This window comes from Ursus maritimus, unplaced genomic scaffold (genome assembly GCF_017311325.1).
Source record: "Ursus maritimus isolate PB19 unplaced genomic scaffold, ASM1731132v1 scaffold_5, whole genome shotgun sequence".
Lineage (NCBI taxonomy): Eukaryota > Metazoa > Chordata > Mammalia > Carnivora > Ursidae > Ursus > Ursus maritimus.
Window position 1 is genome coordinate 53,193,714 of NW_024426663.1, and position 19,955 is coordinate 53,213,668.

Genomic DNA, 19,955 nt, shown 5'->3' on the forward strand with positions numbered 1-19,955 from the left:
TTATATTAAAAATAAAATAAAATAAATTATATTAGGTATTATTAGAAATATTTGAGGTTTTACAGGAATATGCTATATTAAAAAGGATGAAGATATTCTGAGACATATATATGAGGGGGAAAAGCGGTTGATAAAATATTATTCACAAAACAACATATGGAAATAAAAAAGTAATAACCTACCTTCCTAGAGCAGTCCCCTCCAATAGACTGTTCTTCCACTTCCACGTCTGGTACTGGACACGGAGGTAGGCTGGGGCTGAAGGCCATGAGGTCGGTCTTGGGCGGGCCCTCCCCAGAGCACACCCTCTGCCGCCTCTGCTGCGAGTACGACCAGCTCCCCACCGCGCTGGAGCACACGAGCGTGGGCTTCCCAGGCCCGCACGCGCCCTGCGTGGGCGGCGCCGAGCACCGCAGCGCCGTGTACAGCAGCAGCGTCAGCACCAACAGGCTGGACACGGCGCAGATGGCGACGATCAGGTACACGTTGACATCCACCAGCGCCGCCTCCGCGCCCGCCGCGCCCGCCAACACCCGCGACGACGCCTTTGGCGCCTGGCCGCTCTCCACCAGCGACAGCAGCACAGTGGCCGTGGCCGTCAGCGCCGGCTCGCCGTGGTCCTTCACCAGCACCAGCAGGCGCTGGCGCGCCGAGTCCGCCTCGTCCAGGGTGCGCGTCGTGCTGATCTCGCCCGTGTACAGCGCCACGCGGAACGGGCTGCGCGCGCCACCCGCCGCCGGCTGCAGCTCATACGACAGCCACGCGTTGTAGCCAGAGTCCGCGTCCACCGCGCGCACCTTCGCCACCACGTGGCCCGCGCCCACCGACCGCGACACCAGCTCGCTCAGCGCGCCGCCCGCGCCGCCCGCCCCAGGCCGCGGCAGCAGCGCGGGCGCGTTGTCGTTCTCGTCCAGCACGAACACCTGCAGCGTCACGTTGCTGCCCAGCGGAGGCACGCCCGCGTCGCGCGCGCTCACTTGGAACTGCAGCAGCTCCAGCTCCTCGTGGTCCAGCGGCTGCAGCGCGTACACCTTGCCGCTCTCCGCGTGCACCGACACGTAGCTCGACAGCGCACGCTCGCCCACGCGCCGCTCCACCAGCGAGTAGGACACCAGCGCGTTCTCCTGCGCGTCGGCGTCGCGCGCAGACACCGTGAAGATGTGGCAGCCGGGCGGGTTGTTCTCCCTCACGAACACCGTGTACTCGGGCTGCGCGAATGCCGGCGCGTTGTCGTTCACGTCGGCCACTTCCACGGACACGCTGGCCGTGGCGGAGAGCGAAGGCGAGCCTCCGTCCCGCGCGGTCACTACTAGAACATAGTTCGCCACGCTCTCGCGGTCCAGGGCGCTTTCCAGCACCAGCGAATAGTAATTCTTGAAGGTGGACACCAGCTTGAAGGGAGAATGGGGTGCCAGGGTGCAGGTCACCTGCCCGTTGGCGCCAGAGTCACGGTCGGACACGCTGATCAGGGCGATGACGGTTCCCACCGGAGCATCTTCCAGCACCGGGAGAGCCAAAGAAGTGATAACCACATCAGGTGAATTATCATTTTCATCCAGAACTTCCACTAATATGGTGCAGTGACCAACCATAGGTGGGTTTCCTTTATCTGTAACATCTACATGAATTTCGTAAGTGTTACTATCCTCGAAGTCAATAGCATCATTTACTCTTATTTCTCCCGTTTTTTCATTCATTAGAAATGTCCTCCTTACGTTGGGTGGAACCAAAGCACTAAATGAATATATCATTTCCTTGTTTATTCCTTCATCTGCATCAGACGCATTTAGCCATATTACTAACGTTTGGTTCGCTGAATTTTCATACATCTTAACTTCATAAATGGATCGATCAAATATAGGCGCATTATCATTGGCATCCAACACCAAGATCAGCAGAGTTACAGATCCGGTATATTCCGGTTTCCCTCCATCAGTCGCGGTTAATAACAACTGAAGCTGAGGATTTTCTTCACGATCCAGCATTTTTCCTAGGACAAGCACTGGGAATTTGCCTTTGTCTTTTTTGTTTATAACATCAAGAACGAAAAACTCATTTGGACTGAGTCTGTAAGTAAGTGCTGCATTCTCTCCAACATCCGCATCAGATGCGCCTTCTAGCGGAAACCGAGAGTCAAGCAGTCGAGATTCGGGTATTGAAAGCTTTTGTTCTGAGACGGAGAAGACCGGCGGGTTGTCATTAATGTCCTTCACCTCCACCTCCACATGAAAAACCTGCAGCGGCCTGTCCACGATCACCTCCAGGTGGATGCTACACTCCAGACTCCGCCCGCACAGCGCCTCCCGGTCGATCCGAGAATTCACAAACAAAATGCCATTCTGCAGATTTACCTCCAGAAGGTCCCCGTGACCCTTGGACACCACTCGGAACAGGCGTGGCACCAGCTCCGCCAGCTCCAGCCCCAAGTCCTGCGCGATGCGACCTACGAAGGTGCCGTGTTTGGCCTCCTCCGGGACCGAGTAGTGAACCTGGCGGCTCCCCGCCTTCCAGGCTGCGAGAAGCAGAAGCAAGAGAAGCAGGCGCAAGGCTCTTGGGCCGCTGGGTGTGTAGACCAACATCATACCTTTCTGCCGATTTACAAATTGATGAATCAGCGGTCTAGAACAAACATGCTCTCTGAGCTTTCCTATTCGACTTCTTACATATATTTTTATCGAAATGGCTGAGATCTGAGAATGTAGCTCCTTTGAAAAACGGGACTATGCCTTTGTTCTAAGAAACATTTTATGGAAGACAGCGACATCCGGTGGCTGAAAGTGTAAGTACAATTCCACGAATTTAACTTGTCTTTCATTCATAGCTTTTCATTCTATTTTGGCGTATTTGTATATCTATGGATCTCCCAAAGTTCAAATGATGTCTCTTTTGTATATAATAATAATTATTGTCTACCCCTAGTTCAGGGTTTTCTTGAGTGCAAAATCTCAGAGAAGTAATTTCTTCCCCAACCATGATTATCATTAGCTACATTTGAAAATATTCCTAATATTTTTATGTACTGAGTGTATTAGTATTTTACTGGATAACAAATTTATACTGCTTCAAGTTTTTTTGAGAGAGAGAGAGAGAGAGAGAGAGAGAGACAATGAGTGGTGGGGAGGAGCAGAGGGAGAGGGAGAAGCAGGGACTGACTCCCCATTGAGCAGGGAGCCTGATGAGGGACTTGATCCCAGAACCCTAGAATCATGACCTGAGCCAAAGGCAGGCGCCCCTAAATATCCTCAGATTTTGGTACTTAATTCACTTCTCTTTGTCATTATCTTGAGATTAAGTAAACCTTACTAGACATTAATCTGAAGAATCGGTTCTCTATGAGGTGTTTAAAACTCCTAAATTTCAGTCATCACTAGATAGTTGAGAGAAGATCATTGGCTTCAACATCAGAAATGTCTCCATTCTGATTCCTATTCTTAAACTTACTAGTTGTGTGACTTGGGGAAAATAATTTTACCTCTCTGTCTCTGTTTCCAGTTTTATAACATTCATACAATAATAATATGGTGGTTGTATGAATTATGATACATTAAATGCCTAGGATTGTACCTTAAGGAGAGTGAGTGTTTCATAAATGGCCATATTCTCAGGTCTCAGTTTAGCCACATTTATTTTCACATGTGTCAAGACCATAATAGGCTTTTTGGTAAAAATTATTACCTGTAGAATATTATCATTCTGCAATGCCTTTACTATTACTACTGCATAGGCTGATTGGTGGTTCCTGTCTTTAGAAAAACAGGCAAGTACTTTTACTGAGAAATCAGTTACACAGGGAGAAGTTTCACTTTTTGCTATGCATCTTACATGGGCAAAAATAACCTTAATTATGATTCTAAATAATTTAAAAATTTTATGATTTCCACTTGCAGAGACAAGTGCTTTCATCTTTGTTATTGTTATCTTTTCAAGGACCCCAAATGTACAGTTTTGGAATTATATAATAGTTCTATCAGTATCAATAAAGCTTTTCATCACTACCTGCAGTAAAAATATTTTCATTCTCGAAGTTCCTGCAATCAAATATTCAGCAACTGAAAATCTCTATTAATATAACTACACTACTGAAAGGAAAAAAAAAAAAGAGAGAAAATTCTCTTTTCCCAAGAAGGGAAATCTTAATAATAGGAACTTTGGTCTTATCCAAAGGTTAATTTATTTACTTTAATGATGTTATGATTTACAAAGAGATAAAAATTTTGAATTCTTTCAGTTGTTATTAAGAGCTGAAAAATAGAGCAACATTTATGAACAAGAAAATTGACAGGAAGGGGTCATTTAATTCATTGCTTCATCTGTTCTACCAATTGTTTTTACACTTTTCTACTTCTTTAGACTAATCTTAGGTTAAAGTCTATTCAAATTCTGGTTTTAAGAGTTATTTTTCTTGTAAAGCATGAATTAAAGTTTAACAAGTTGTGGATCCATCCATAATACCAATCAACATTTAGTTTGAGTTATTATCTGGAATCTAATAAGTTTATCAGTGAATAATCATCTCCACACAAGGTAATGACATAAACTAAACTCCATTCCTGTTCATGCGCATTTTATAGCAAGTAATAACATAAATGCACCAATTAGATCTTCAATAATGAATAGAAAGTAGGGGGTAGTTAGATTATATCCTGTCAAATAATAAGAACTTGGTTTGCCAAGCATCTCATAGGGCTATTGGATCTAAAACTTCAGTTGAATAAGAACCACCTGGAGTGCTTATTAAAATACAGATTTGCCAATCCTAATTATTTCAGAAATGTAGGGATGGAGTCTGGGAACCAGAATGTTCAGTAAGAACTCCAGGTGTTATTAATGCACTTAGTATTATCAGGTCTAGGATAGGGTAGGCTGACCATAGGCCACAAGTTACCTGGGATATACTCCCTTTACTTCTGTGGTCTTGTGTATTTATTTATAGTGTCCCTTCACACTCAAGTGTCTAAGATTGGGTCAGAGCTTAGATAGTTAGACCTATATAAAAACTATAATTTAGGGACTGACATAGGGAAGTTTCATTATTGGCTTCATGATTGCTGCTTGAATTGAAGAGTGTTATCCACAGAAACACAAGAGAGCTAGCTGCTAAGCAAAATACTGAAGTGTCTTCCATGCTCTCACCTCTCTATTTTGAATTTCCGAGCTGTTTTACATCCTAAACTCCCTGGATTAGAGTGTGCTCATGCTTCCTGATGATGCAAAAGATAAATTCATTGCTAGATGTTCATGGATCTTCTGAAAATTTGCATGTGATGATAGCCCATATTCAGGAGAAAATAAATATTAATATAAAGGACAAAAATTACCAATTATATCAATACAGCCATCAATAATAAAGAAAAAATTTATAATTATAGAAGACATAGTAATTCTTTTTTTTTAAAGATTTTATTTATTTATTCGACAGAGAGAGACAGCCAGCGAGAGAGGGAACATAAGCAGGGGGAGTGGGAAAGAAAGAAGCAAGCTCCTAGCAGAGGAGCCTGATGTGGGGCTCGATCCCAGAACCCCGGGATCACGCCCTGAACCGAAGGCAGATGCTTAAGGACTGTGCCACCCAGGCACCCCAGACATAGTAAATTCTTAATAATACTAACTCTAAGAGACTAAAGGGGGGGTTAAATACCTAGCACTCCTCAATCCATATAATCCACATAACATACAATCAAATACCTGGGCCCAATTCATTTAATTCATTGATTCATCTATTCTACTAAATTGCTTTTATACCTTTCTACTTCTTTAGACTGACCTTAGGTTAGAGTCTGTTCAAATTCTGCACTCTTTCATGTGCAAGGACAGTGATATCTGAAGATTTAAGTCTCGATTTAGGGTGAATTATGCTGACAGACATGGACAGGATTGACCACAGGAGTTCAGAGAATACTCAAGTTTTGAAAGAAATATAATGAAAAGAGGGGCCCCTGGGGGCACAGTCAGTGGAGCAGTGGACTCTTGATTTCGGGTCAGGTCATGATCCCGGGGTCTTGAGATTGGCCTTGTGTTGGGCTCTGGGCTCAGCAAGGAGTCAGCTGAAGTTTCTCTCTCCCTCTCCTTCTGCCCCCACCCTGTGCTTGCTCACTTGTTTTCTCTCTCTCAAAAATAAATACATATTTTTTTAAAAAAGAAATATAATGAAAAGAAAAAAGATTGCTTTGTAATATACACAAATCATGTCCTCTATAAGGGAAAAGAAAAAATTACTGAAATATATTATTTAAGTGAATTTTACTTGCACTTTCAGGGCTTTATTGTGGCTCTATTCTCAAAGCTACTCTGATTTTGCTCTGCTGAGTTTTTAATTAAGGAATACCTTGTTAAAAATCTAACACGATAAAAAATACTGGAATAGAAAAATAGGTCACATAACAAAACTCAACCTAAGTACAATGAAGTTTCTCAAATATAAATTAGAAAACAAAAACTTGGACTAAAGACATAAGTGTGAAGAACCACCAATCTGAAAGTCACATGCCACAATTCAGGAAATATAAGTTTAACATGCAATGAGTTTAAAGGTGCAATCGATTCATCTACAGATTTCTGTTTTTCAGAATATTGAGAAAAAAGTAAATCATCATCTCCACTGATAGGGGTAACTTTTTAAAGTTATAGACTGAATTTCAAGAAAATTCAAAGTGTAGAATGTACATTATGTCTAATGCACAATATATACTAACAAAAATTTCAGTAAAAAGGAGAAAGTCTCCTGCAGAAAGAAAGTACCTGACAGGAAGCATTTTCTCCAATATCATATAAAAGATGAATTTCAAGAAATTTTCTAAATGTAAAAAAGATTCTCAATCAATACACTGTCAAGCATATAAAAACATATTTTTCTAAAGTTGGAATGAGAGTTATATTTCTAACATTTGTTGTCAGAATTAGAGTCCTAAGGTAAAGTAACTGCTTTCTAGTGTATACTGAAATTTATTCATTGAAATAATAAACACTGAGTAGTGCTGGCCAACCATCTCTCCAGTCTCCATCCAGAGAAAGGTAGAAAACGACAGTTATATATTTCCGCTTTGCGGTTTCTTATAAACAGTAGAATTATATACTAAAGTACCATGCAAACTTTAGAAATGAGGGGCACCTGATGGCTCAGTCGGTGAAGAGGTTAAGCGACTACCTTCTGCTCCTGTCATGATCCCAGGTTCCTGGGATCCAGCTCCCCCGCATCGGGAGGAGGGAGTCAGCTGGAGTCTGCTCCTCCTTCTCCTTCTGTCTCTCCCTTCTCTTGTGCGCGCCTGCTCTCTTTATCTCAAATAACTCAGTAGGATCTTTTTTTTTTAAGAAATGAATAAATGATAGAGTGGTGTTGAAGTATACTTAATGTGTAGCAATTAAGTTGTTTTTCACTGAATAGTTTTCAGGTACAGTGCCAGCGCGGCTTTAAGAATTCAATACGACTCCCGTGACAGGTTTTAAATGAAACTGATTCAGCACCCAATAAATATTTACTCGATGTATGCTTTTTAACGATTCGTAATTGTAAGTACAAACACAAAAGGCAGGTATAAACTTAAAGTATTCAATTTCCGAATAATAAATTACAAAATATTGCCAGATCTCTAGAATAAATGAGTAAATACTATTTAAAAGCACCGTCTGAAAATAAGAATGTCTTTCACACTTCAAAAATAAATGTATAAATGAATAAAATATTTGAGCAACCCACCTTTCCAGAAGACTCCAAAGAAGCTTGTGGATCTTCCGTTGTATTTAGAGATCCAGGACACGGAGGAAGGCTGGGGCTGAAGGCCATGAGGTCGGTCTTGGGCGGGCCCTCCCCAGAGCACACCCTCTGCCGCCTCTGCTGCGAGTATGACCAGCTCCCCACCGCGCTGGAGCACACGAGCGTGGGCTTCCCAGGCCCGCACGCGCCCTCCGTGGGCGGCGCCGAGCACCGCAGCGCCGTGTACAGCAGCAGCGTCAGCACCAACAGGCTGGACACGGCGCAGATGGCGACGATCAGGTACACGTTGACATCCACCAGCGCCGCCTCCGCGCCCGCCGCGCCCGCCAACACCCGCGACGACGCCTTTGGCGCCTGGCCGCTCTCCACCAGCGACAGCAGCACAGTGGCCGTGGCCGTCAGCGCCGGCTCGCCGTGGTCCTTCACCAGCACCAGCAGGCGCTGGCGCGCCGAGTCCGCCTCGTCCAGGGTGCGCGTAGTGCTGATCTCGCCCGTGTACAGCGCCACGCGGAACGGGCTGCGCGCGCCACCTGCCGCCGGCTGCAGCTCATACGACAGCCACGCGTTGTAGCCAGAGTCCGCGTCCACCGCGCGCACCTTCGCCACCACGTGGCCCGCGCCCACCGACCGCGACACCAGCTCGCTCAGCGCGCCGCCCGCGCCGCCCGCCCCAGGCCGCGGCAGCAGCGCAGGCGCGTTGTCGTTCTCGTCCAGCACGAACACCTGCAGCGTCACGTTGCTGCCCAGCGGAGGCACGCCCGCGTCGCGCGCGCTCACTTGGAACTGCAGCAGCTCCAGCTCCTCGTGGTCCAGCGGCTGCAGCGCGTACACCTTGCCGCTCTCAGCGTGCACCGACACGTAGCTCGACAGCGCACGCTCGCCCACGCGCCGCTCCACCAGCGAGTAGGACACCAGCGCGTTCTCCTGCGCGTCGGCGTCGCGCGCAGACACCGTGAAGATGTGGCAGCCGGGCGGGTTGTTCTCCTTCACGAACACGGTGTATTCGGGCTGTGCGAATGCCGGCGCATTGTCGTTCACGTCGGCCACTTCCACGGACATGCTAGCTGTGGTGGACAGCGAAGGCGAGCCTCCGTCCCGCGCGGTCACTACTAGAACATAGTTCGCCACGCTCTCTCGGTCCAGGGCGCTTTCCAGCACCAGCGAATAGTAATTCTTGAAGGTGGACACCAGCTTGAAGGGGACATGGGGTGTTAGTGAGCAAATCACCTCCCCATTAGCTCCAGAATCTCGGTCAGACACGTTAATCAAGGTGATGACTGTGCCCGGCTGAGCATTCTCTGAGATAGGGAGAGACAGGGAAGTAACAGTCAACTCTGGAGCATTATCATTAGCGTCCAAAACTTGCACATGAACTGTACAGTGACCAGCTAGTGGTAGGGAGCCTTTATCGATAGCTTCTACTCGAAGTTTGTAGGTTTTACTTTCTTCAAAATCGATATGTCCTATTGCTATAATTTCTCCACTTACGGCATCTATGTAGAACTTAGATTTTATATCTGGGGAAACATCACTAGAGAATGAGTAAATAATGTCCCCATTCAAGCCTTCATCCAAATCTGAGGCGTTAAGCTTAATTACCAAAGTTCCATTGGGAACATTTTCTGGTAATTTCACAGCATATAGTGTTCTGTCGAAAGCTGGGGCATTGTCATTGGCGTCCAGCACTTTGATGAATAACTGAACGGTGCCGGTCAGCTCAGGTTTGCCTCTATCAGTGGCCATGAGCAATAAATGAAGTTCTGGAGACTGTTCCCTGTCTAAAGGTTTCCGTAATACAAGTCCAAGAGGTTTTACCTGTTCGTCATTTGTTGGTACGTCCAGAGAGAAAAACTCGTTGGGGCTCAGTCTGTAAGTCAACAGAGCGTTCTCCTCGATATCTGCGTCGGAAGCGCCCTCTAGTGGAAACCGAGAGTCAAGCATCCTGGATTCAGCTATAAATAGATTCTTTTGTGTCTGGGGGAACTCAGGCGGGTTGTCGTTAATGTCCTTCACCTCCACCTCTACATGGAAAACCTGCAGCGGCCTGTCCACGATCACCTCCAGGTGGATGCTACACTCCAGACTCCGCCCGCACAGCGCCTCCCGGTCGATCCGAGAATTCACAAACAAAATGCCATTCTGCAGATTTACCTCCAGAAGGTCCCTGTGGCCTTTGGACGCCACCCGGAACAGGCGTGGCACCAGCTCCGCCAGCTCCAGCCCCAAGTCCTGGGCGATACGTCCGACGAACGTGCCGTGTTTGGCCTCCTCCGGGACCGAATAGTGGATCTGGCCGCTTGTGCTCTCCCAGGCTTTGAGAATTATGAAAAACAGCAGTAGATGCCGGTGCCCCCGGTCGCCTCGACTCGAGTACACCATTTCAAATTAATTGGTTTTTTAAATTCAAATCGTAACTTGTCTCAAAATTTGGAAGAATCTTCTTATCTCTTCCTTGCTATCCTGAAGTGCTCGCCATTGTTCGACATCCGCGTAGAGAGAGTGAAGTCTTTCCAATAGGAAAAGGGATGACTTAGTTTTGTCTTGAATGAGAAAATTTCGCGGTAAAGAGCGACATCATGTGGCCAAATAGTAAGTACGAACTACAAATATCAACTTTTTATTAATAATTGTGAAGTTTTATTTTAACCGTTGATTTTTTTCCCCATTCAGTTTTGTTAAAGCACAGGACAACGCTTCTCATGTTTGCTGAAAGCATTAAGAGACAACTTCTAAACATTTAGTGTGACTGTTACTGTGGTCCCCTTATGCCTTGAAAATGCGTTTTCTCACAGTTTTAAAATAAAAATAAAAATAAAAATCTGACAAAGCGAATCACAGCAGGAACACTAAGTTTTAAAATATTTTGGTCAGAGTTCAGGTATACTCCATTTTCTTAGATTTCTGTTAAGAAAACTCTTGGTCTCTCTAGGGACCCAAGATCCCAAGTATTTACTAATGGAAGAAAAACTTAGAAGAGTTGTTTGTTTTTAGGAAGCAAGTGATATAAGCAACTAATTCATATGCTTCTCCTGAGAAAACACAGTAGTAGAAGGTTTAGGGGATCATTTGTACTAAGGAGGAATCATTTGTAGTAAGAGAATTTTGCATGGAGGAAGTATTCTGAATTTTTCTTTTCGTCAGAATTTATAAACTCTCTTCAAAAGTTCAAGGTTCTTATCTCTGTATTCTTTCCATCCTTTCTAAGCTCCACATTTTATGAATATCTACCTGTTTTTACAACCTCCAATTTTAGATTATGTATTTCATAACATAAATTTACTTTCATTAGATGAATGTTGGTACTCATCTGTCATACTTACGGTAGTCCTTTAATCAAGTTTGGGGTGTTTTATCCTTTTTAATTTTACTTCACAGAGCAGCTTTTCTTGAATGTTTCATTCCTATGTTTCCAAGTGCAAATTAAATAATTACACTTGTATTGCTTTCCAATTTTGATTATCTGCCTAAATGAGTTTTTTCCAACTTGTATATGTTTTTAATTAGCACAAAAATGGACGATAAAACCACATAGGCATACCATTTATATAGTAACACTAAGAGCATGTACACATTTTAAAACCACATTTCTCACAATTAATTGTCTTCAATACCATTTAGTCATATAATTTTACTGGCATAGGTTTATAAAAATGTTTAAGACTGGTTGGTAGTCTAGTCTTAACTTAGATTTCCTTTTAAAGTGGAGAATAGGGGAGCTAGTTATGAGTTAAACAGTATTTTAGGATAGCATGTTGACTATAAATTCAAAAGGTACATTGATATCAAACAGTAAATAGGAATATAACTTATTTAAGCCTACTGGTTCACATTTTTTGAAGCACCCTCATTTGTTTAAAGTTAAGTACTAGAAAGTTAAGTCTATTGTGGACATATTAGTCCAACTAGTTGGGGGCTGCAGGGGTGAACTATGTGACCATCCAAATCAGAGCCTGATTTAGAGTTAAAAAATCAAACTACATAACAAAAAAGTTACAGTCATGGGTAACATAATCAGTCACTCCGATAATACAGCTTCCAAAGCTCACATCATCCTGGTGACTCTCCTTTACTGTTTTGACTTACACATACCTTTCTTTTATTTTTTTTACTTTTTAAAAAAGATCTTATTTATTTATCTGAAAGAGAGAGAGATCGCGAGCAGGGGGGAGGGGTAGAGGGAGAAGCAGGCTCCCCACCGAGCAGGGAGCCCAACAGGGGCCTCAATCCCAGGACCTTGGTATCATGACCTGAGCTGAAGGCAGATGCTTAACTGACTAAGCCACCCAGAAGTCCATAACTTCTTTTAAATAAGCAAAAAATATAAATGTTCACCAAAATTCTGGAAGTCACTGAATTCAATTCTGAATGATAATATCAATTCTGAATGATAGTAGTTTTGGCATTTGATATTACAGTCACTTTTATTACAAATATTTTCTTCATTCTAGGTCAAGGTGAGGTAAAATAGGAAGAATATGATTCCCAAACGCAGAGTCTTGAGTCATGAAGCATGCAGCTGAATGCTCACATGCATGAGGCAAAGCTGCCTTTGCTAGGCTGTAATATGTCGCAGCTCAGCATGACCTTGAAGTCCTTTTTTTTTTTTTCAGAAAGAGAGAGAGGGGGCATGCAAGCATGTGCACATGTAAGCATGGGTGGGAGGACAGAGGGAGAGGGAGAGAGGGAATCTTAAGCAGGTTCCACACTGGGCTCCATCTCATGACGCTGAGATCATAACCTCAGGCGAAATCAAGAGTCAGAAGCTTAACTGACTGAGCCACCCAGGTGCCCCTGAAAGTCCTTCTTGAGAGAGGGTTTCCAGAATGCATTGCTTGCTCCAGGATGATTTGGTTGAAGATTGGTTACACTAGTAATTGTCTTTCCGCATTGCCCAGTTCTGCCGAGATTGCAACTCTGTTTTTGTTTTGAAAACCTTGTCCGAAGGGGTCTGTTGCCACGTTTCAATTTTCTGTTCCAACCATGTTCAGTGGCAATGAGTTGGCATTAATCACCAGGGCCACAAGAGAACCTGGGACTTCCTTGCTGTGGGATGGCATTCTCAAAGGGGGCACCACTTAGAGGCCACCAAATGGAGCCCAACATGAAGTTCCACAACCTGCTGGCCCTCCACTGTGCTTCTGCCTCCTGACTCTGCCCAAATGAGTTTTAAATATTGCTGCTATCCTGGATTATTTCAATAGCTTCTTATTGTGTTATCTTGCCACAACCCCATTTATCCTTCACTAAATCCTGACAGTCATCTTCCTGAAACACACCTTTTATTACTGTTGTTTCATACTTGTAGTTTTCACATGACTTTAGAGGTGAGTCAAAATTTCTTAGTCTGGTATTCTAACTTAACCAAGAACTTTTTCTCATATTACTTTTCCTGCCTTATCTCATATTCCTTCCTGTAAGAACCATGTTTTGACCAAAGCAGACTATTCTGTTTCTAGACACATTGGGGTTTTCTGTGTACTCATTTACTTAAGTTTGTCTGTTCCCAGGAATGCCCGTCATGTTCAGTATTCTCTTAGAGGGAACGTCTCCATTTTAAAAAAAGATTTTATTTATTTGTTTGTTTGTTTGTTTGTTTAGGGAGAAAGAAAATCTCAAGCAGACTCCACTATGAGAGTGGAGCCTGATGAGAGGCTTGACATTCTCCAGAATAGTTCACATACTGGGTCACAAATCAGTCCTCAACAAATATGGAAAAACTGAAATCATGCCTTGCACCTTTTCTAACCACAACACTATGAAACTACAAGTCATCCATAAGAAAACATTTGGAAAGACCACAAACACATGGAGGTTAAACAATATGTTGCTAAACAATGAATGGGTCACCCAGGAAATCAAAGAGAGTAAAAAAAAAGTACGTGAAAATTAAAACATGATGGTCCAAAACCTTTGGGATGCAGCAAAGGCAGTCTTAAGAGGGAAGTTGTTAATAATACAGGCCTACCTCAAGAAGCAAGAAAAACCTCAAATAAATAGCCTAACCTTACACCTAAAAGAGCATCAGAAAGAGGGAAATAATAAACATTAGAGCAGAAATAAATGTTAGAGAAACTAAAAAAGCAGAACAGATCAATGAAACCAGAAGTCGGTTCTTTGAAAAGATTAATAAAATTGATAAACTTCTAGCCAGACTTAGCAAAAAGAGAAGGGACCCAAATTTTTAAAAATCACAAATGAGAGAGGAGAAATAACAACCAAAACCACAGAAATACAATTTTAGGAGAATATTATGAAAAACTATATGCCAACAAATTGGACAACCTTAAAAAGATGGATAAAACCCTACGAACATATAAACTACCAAAACTGAAACGGGAAGAAATAGAAAACTTGAACAGGCCAATCACCAGTAAAGAAATTGAATCAGTAATCAAAAAATTCCCAATAAACAAAAGTTCAGGGCCAGATGGCTTCAAGGAAAATTCTACCAAAGATTTAAAGAAGAGTTAATACATATTCTTCCCAAACTATTCCAAAAAAAGAATAGAATTCTATGAGGCTAGGGGCACCTGGGTGGCTCAGCTCTTAAGCATATGCCTTTGGCTCAGGTCATGATCCCAGGGTCCTGGGATGAGCCCCTCATCGGGCTCCCTGCTCATCGGGAAGCCTGCTTCTCCCTCTCCCACTCCCCCTGCTTGTGTTCCCTCCCTCACTGTCTCTCTCTGTCAAATAAATAAAATCTTTAAAAAAAAAAAAAAAAGAAAATTCTATGAGGCTAGCATTACCCTGATGACAAAACCAGATAAAGACTCCACTGAAGAAAAGAACTACAGGCCAATATTTCCGATGAACATAAATGCAAAAATTCTCAATAAAATACTAGCAAACCAAATCCAACAATACATTAAAAAAATCATTCACCACGATCAAGTAAGATTTATTTCTGGGTTGAAAGAGTGGTCCAATTTTTACAAATCAATCAACATGAAACACCACATTAACAAAAGAAAAAATAAGAACCATATGATCCTTTCAGTAGATGCAGAAAAAGCATCTGACAAAGTACATGATAAAGGCCCTCAACAAAGTAGGTTTAGAGGGGACATTCCTCAACATAATAAAGGTCATCTATTAAAAACCCACAGCTAATATCATCCTTGATGAGGAAAAACTGAGAGCTTTTCCTCTATGGTCAAGAACAAGACAAGGATGTCCACTCTTACCACTGTTACTTAATATAGTACTGGAAGTCCCAACCACAGCAATCAGGGAAAAAAAGGAAATAAAAGGCATCCGAATTAGCAAGGAAGAAGTAAAATTTTCATTATTTGCAGATGATATGATAATCTATATAGAAAACCCAACAGACTCCACCAAATAATTGCCATAACTGATAAATGAATTCAGTGAAGTCACAAAATACAAAATCAATGTACAGAAATCTGTTGCATTTCTATATACCAATAATGAAGCAGCAGAAAGAAATTGAATAACCAAGCCCATTTACAACTGCACCAAAACCAGTAAGATACCTAGGAATAAACCTAACTAAAGAGTTGAAAGACATGTACTCTGAAAACCGTAAAACACTGATGAAAAAAATTGAAGATGACAAAAATGTAAAGAAAATGTCAATACTACCCAAAGCAATCTAAACATTTAAAGCAGTCCTTATCATAAGATCAGCAGCATTCTTCACACAGATAGAAAAAACAATCCTGTAATTTGTATGGAATGAAAAAAGATCCCGAATAGCCAAAGCAAGCTTGAACAGCAAAGCTGGAGGCATCACAATTCCGGACTTCGAGTTATATTACAAAGCTGTAGTGATCAAGATAGTATGGGATTGGCACAAAAAAAGAAACAGAGACCAACAGAACACAATAGAAAATCCAGAAATGAACCCACAACTATATGGTCAATTAATCTTCGACAAAGCAGGAAAAAATATCCAATGGGGAAAAAGACAGTCTCTTCAAGAGATGGTATTGAAAAAATTGGACAGCAATATGCAAAAGAATGAAACTAGACCATTTTCTTACAGAAAATAATACACAAAAATAAATTCAAAGTGGGTTACAGACCTAACCGTGAGACTCGAAACCATAAAAATCCTAGAGAACACGAGCTGTAACATCTTTGACATAGGCATAGCAATTTCTTTCCAGATATATCTCCTGAGGCCAGAGAAATAAAAGCAAAAACTCCTGGGACTTCATCAAGATAAAAAAGGTCCTACACAGTGAAGGATTCAATCAACAAAACTAAGAGGCAGCCTACAGAATGGAAGAAGATATTTGCATATGACATTTCTGATAAAGGGATGGTATCCAAAATATATTAAGTATTAAAAAACTCAACACCTAAAAATGAAAAATCCACTTGAAAATTGGCAGAAAGCATGAATAGACATTTTCCCAAAGAAGACATACAGATGGCCAAGAGGCACATAAAAAAAATACTCAACATCACTAATTATCAGGGAAACACAAATCAAAACTACAATGAGGGGCGCCTGGGTGGCACAGAGGTTAAGCGTCTGCCTTCGGCTCAGGGCGTGATCCTGGCGTTCTGGGATCGAGCCCCACATCAGGCTCCTCCGCTATGAGCCTGCTTCTTCCTCTCCCACTCCCCTGCTGTGTTCCCTCTCTCGCTGGCTGTCTCTATCTCTATCGAATAAATAAATAAAAAATCTTTAAAAAAAAAAACTACAATGAAATATCACCTCAACCTGTCAGAATGGCTAAAATCAACAACACAAGAAACAACAGGTATTGGCCAGGATGGGAAGAAAGAGGAACCCACTTTCAGTGTGGGTGGGAACGCAAACTGGTGCAGCCAGCTCTGGAAAACAGCATGGAGTTTCATCAAAAGGTTAAAAAATAGAACTTCCTTACCATCCAGCAATTGCACTACTGGGTATTTACCCAAAGGATACAGAAATACAGATTCAAAGTGATACACGCACCCTGATGTTTATAGCAGCATTATCCATAATAGTCAAAAATGGAAACAGCTCAGGTGTCCAATGACTGATGAATGGATAAAGAAGATGTGATACACATGTATATACACAATGGAATATTACTCAGCATGAAAAAGAATGATATCTTGCCATTTTCAGCAATGTGGATGGAGCTCGAGAAGTATCACGCTAAGCGAAATAAGTCAAAGACAAAGACCATATGATTTCACTCATATATGGAATTTAAGAAACAAAACAAATGAGCACAGGGGAGAAAAAGAGCGAAAGAGAAAGAGGGAGAGAGGCAAGACGAGAAACAGACTCCTAACTATGGAGAATGAGCTGATGGTTACCAGAGGGGAGGTGGGTGGATGATGGGTTAAATAGATGACCCCAATTAAGGAGTCCACTTGTGATGAACACCAGATATTATATGAAAGTGCTAAATCTGTAAATTGTACACCTAAAACTAACATAACACTGTATGTTAACTAACTGGAATTTAAATAAAAACTTGTTTTAATCTTCATTTTAGAGAGAGAGAGACAGCGAACTAGCAGGGAGCCCAATGCTGACTGGATCCCATGACACTGGGATCATGATCTGAGCAGAAGGCAGATGCTTAACCAACTGAGCCACCCAGGCACCAAAATAAAAAACTTTTTAAAAAGAAGAAATATCTCCATGAAAAGCAACACACCAAATGAAATTCAAATATAAGAGATTTGCAGTGTCTGAGCAATACAGATTTTATATGAATTTACTTGATCAAAGTGCAATTTCCCTTGAATTTCTATTTAATGGCTATTTGGATCAAATGCAAAGAAATGAAAATTCTACATAAATAATTAGAAAAAACACTACTACTTATGCATATTAAAAATGTACCACAAATAGGTCTAATGTCTGATTCCAGTTTAAATTAAGACTAATAACAAACTACATAGATTACAATAGTTAACAGAAAAATGAACAGATTATATTAAGCAAATTTATTCAAATTTTTAAAAATTGAAAAATGTAAAAAGAAATTCTACGGAAACAATATTTCATGTGTGTATTCACTGTTAATTATGAAAATCCAGACTTACCTTGGCACAATGCTCATCATTTAAATCCTGTTGCTCGCTCATATCACCGACTACCACACAAGGTGGATGACTGGGGCTGAAGGCCATGAGGTCGGTCTTGGGCGGGCCCTCCCCAGAGCACACCCTCTGCCGCCTCTGCTGCGAGTACGACCAGCTCCCCACCGCGCTGGAGCACACGAGCGTGGGCTTGCCAGGCCCGCACGCGCCCTCCGTGGGCGGCGCCGAGCACCGCAGCGCCGTGTACAGCAGCAGCGTCAGCACCAACAGGCTGGACACGGCGCAGATGGCGACGATCAGGTACACGTTGACATCCACCAGCGCCGCCTCCGCGCCCGCCGCGCCCGCCAACACCCGCGACGACGCCTTTGGCGCCTGGCCGCTCTCCACCAGCGACAGCAGCACAGTGGCCGTGGCCGTCAGCGCCGGCTCGCCGTGGTCCTTCACCAGCACCAGCAGGCGCTGGCGCGCCGAGCGCGCCGCCCGCGCCGCCCGCCCCAGGCCGCGGCAGCAGCGCGGGCGCGTTGTCGTTCTCGTCCAGCACGAACACCTGCAGCGTCACGTTGCTGCCCAGCGGAGGCACGCCCGCGTCGCGCGCGCTCACCTGGAACTGCAGCAGCTCCAGCTCCTCGTGGTCCAGCGGCTGCAGCGCGTACACCTTGCCGCTCTCTGCGTGCACCGACACGTAGCTCGACAGCGCACGCTCGCCCACGCGCCGCTCCACCAGCGAGTAGGACACCAGCGCGTTCTCCTGCGCGTCGGCGTCGCGCGCAGACACCGTGAAGATGTGGCAGCCGGGCGGGTTGTTCTCCCTCACGAACACGGTGTACTCGGGCTGCGCGAATGCCGGCGCGTTGTCGTTCACGTCGGCCACTTCCACGGACACGCTGGCCGTGGCGGAGAGCGAAGGCGAGCCTCCGTCTCGTGCTGTCACCACCAGCTCATAGTTCGCCACGCTCTCTCGGTCCAGGGCGCTTTCCAGCACCAGCGAATAGTAATTCTTGAAGGTGGACACCAGCTTGAAGGGGACATGGGGTGTTAGTGAGCAGGTCACTTGCCCGTTGGCACCGAAGTCGAGATCTGACACGCTAATTAGGGCAATAACAGTACCTAACTGAGCGTCCTCTCGGATAGGCAAGGATAAGGAAGTCAATGCAATCTGAGGGACATTATCATTTTTATCCAAAACTTTCAATAAAACAGTGCAATGTCCAGCCATGGGTGGGTGGCCTTTGTCCGTCGCGTCAACACGAATTTTGTATAAATTTAATTTTTCAAAATCTAAATTCCCTTTAGTTACTATTTCTCCAGTATTTGGATCTATTCTAAACTGGTCTCTAACCACGGTTGGAACAAGGCTATTGAAAGAGTATGAAATTTCACCATTCACTCCTTCGTCCCGATCAGAAGCATTCAGTCTGATTACTATTGTTCCGTTGCCGGAGTTTTCAAAGATCCTTACTTCATATTCAGTTTGTTCGAAACTGGGAGCATTGTCATTCACGTCCAGCACAGTGACCAGCAGCTGAACAGTGCCAGTGAGCTCAGGTTTGCCTTCGTCGGTGGCTGTCAGCAGTAAGTTATGTTCGGGAGCTTCCTCTCTGTCCAAGGATTTCCTTAACACGAGCCCAATTTGTGTATTGTCATCACTGTTTGTTTTTACATCTAGGGCGAAGTATTCGCTGGAACTGAGTTTATAGGTTAAGAGGGAATTCAAGCCAACATCCGCATCTGACGCGCCCTCTAGTGGAAACAGAGAATCTGGCAGCCTTGATTCGTAAATCAGCACTCTTTGTTCCTTTAAACGAAACACCGGCGCGTTGTCGTTAATGTCCTTCACCTCCACCTCCACATGAAAAACCTGCAGCGGCCTGTCCACGATCACCTCCAGGTGGATGCTACACTCCAGACTCCGCCCGCACAGCTCCTCCCGGTCGATCCGAGAATTCACAAACAAAATGCCATCCTGCAGATTTACCTCCAGAAGGTCCCCGTGGCCTTTGGACGCCACCCGGAACAGGCGTGGCACCAGCTCCGCCAGCTCCAGCCCCAAGTCCTGGGCGATGCGGCCGACGAAGGTGCCGTGTTTGGCCTCCTCCGGGACCGAGTAGTGGACCTGGCCGCTGCCCTCCTCCCACGCTGCAAGGAGCAGAAGCGAGAGCAGCAGATACTGAGATCCCAGTCGGCCTTCCAGGGTAATAACCATGTCAAATACTTGTTTTATTTCCAT

General features: G+C 43.9%; 2 protein-coding genes and 1 pseudogene across 2 annotated transcripts; all 3 read right to left on the minus strand.

Moving 5' to 3' along the window:
• Positions 1-77: 77 nt before the first annotated feature.
• On the minus strand, positions 78-2,579 carry LOC103663930 (protocadherin alpha-10-like). Its single transcript, XM_008691711.2, has one exon. The coding sequence runs from the start codon at positions 2,577-2,579 to the stop codon at positions 78-80; it is 2,502 nt and encodes an 833-aa protein (XP_008689933.2).
• A 5,063-nt stretch (positions 2,580-7,642) lies between these two features.
• LOC103663931 (protocadherin alpha-7-like) lies at positions 7,643-10,090 on the minus strand. The gene has a single exon (XM_040622700.1). The coding sequence runs from the start codon at positions 10,088-10,090 to the stop codon at positions 7,643-7,645; it is 2,448 nt and encodes an 815-aa protein (XP_040478634.1).
• Positions 10,091-17,290: 7,200 nt separating this feature from the next.
• LOC121100728 lies at positions 17,291-19,955 on the minus strand (annotated as a pseudogene).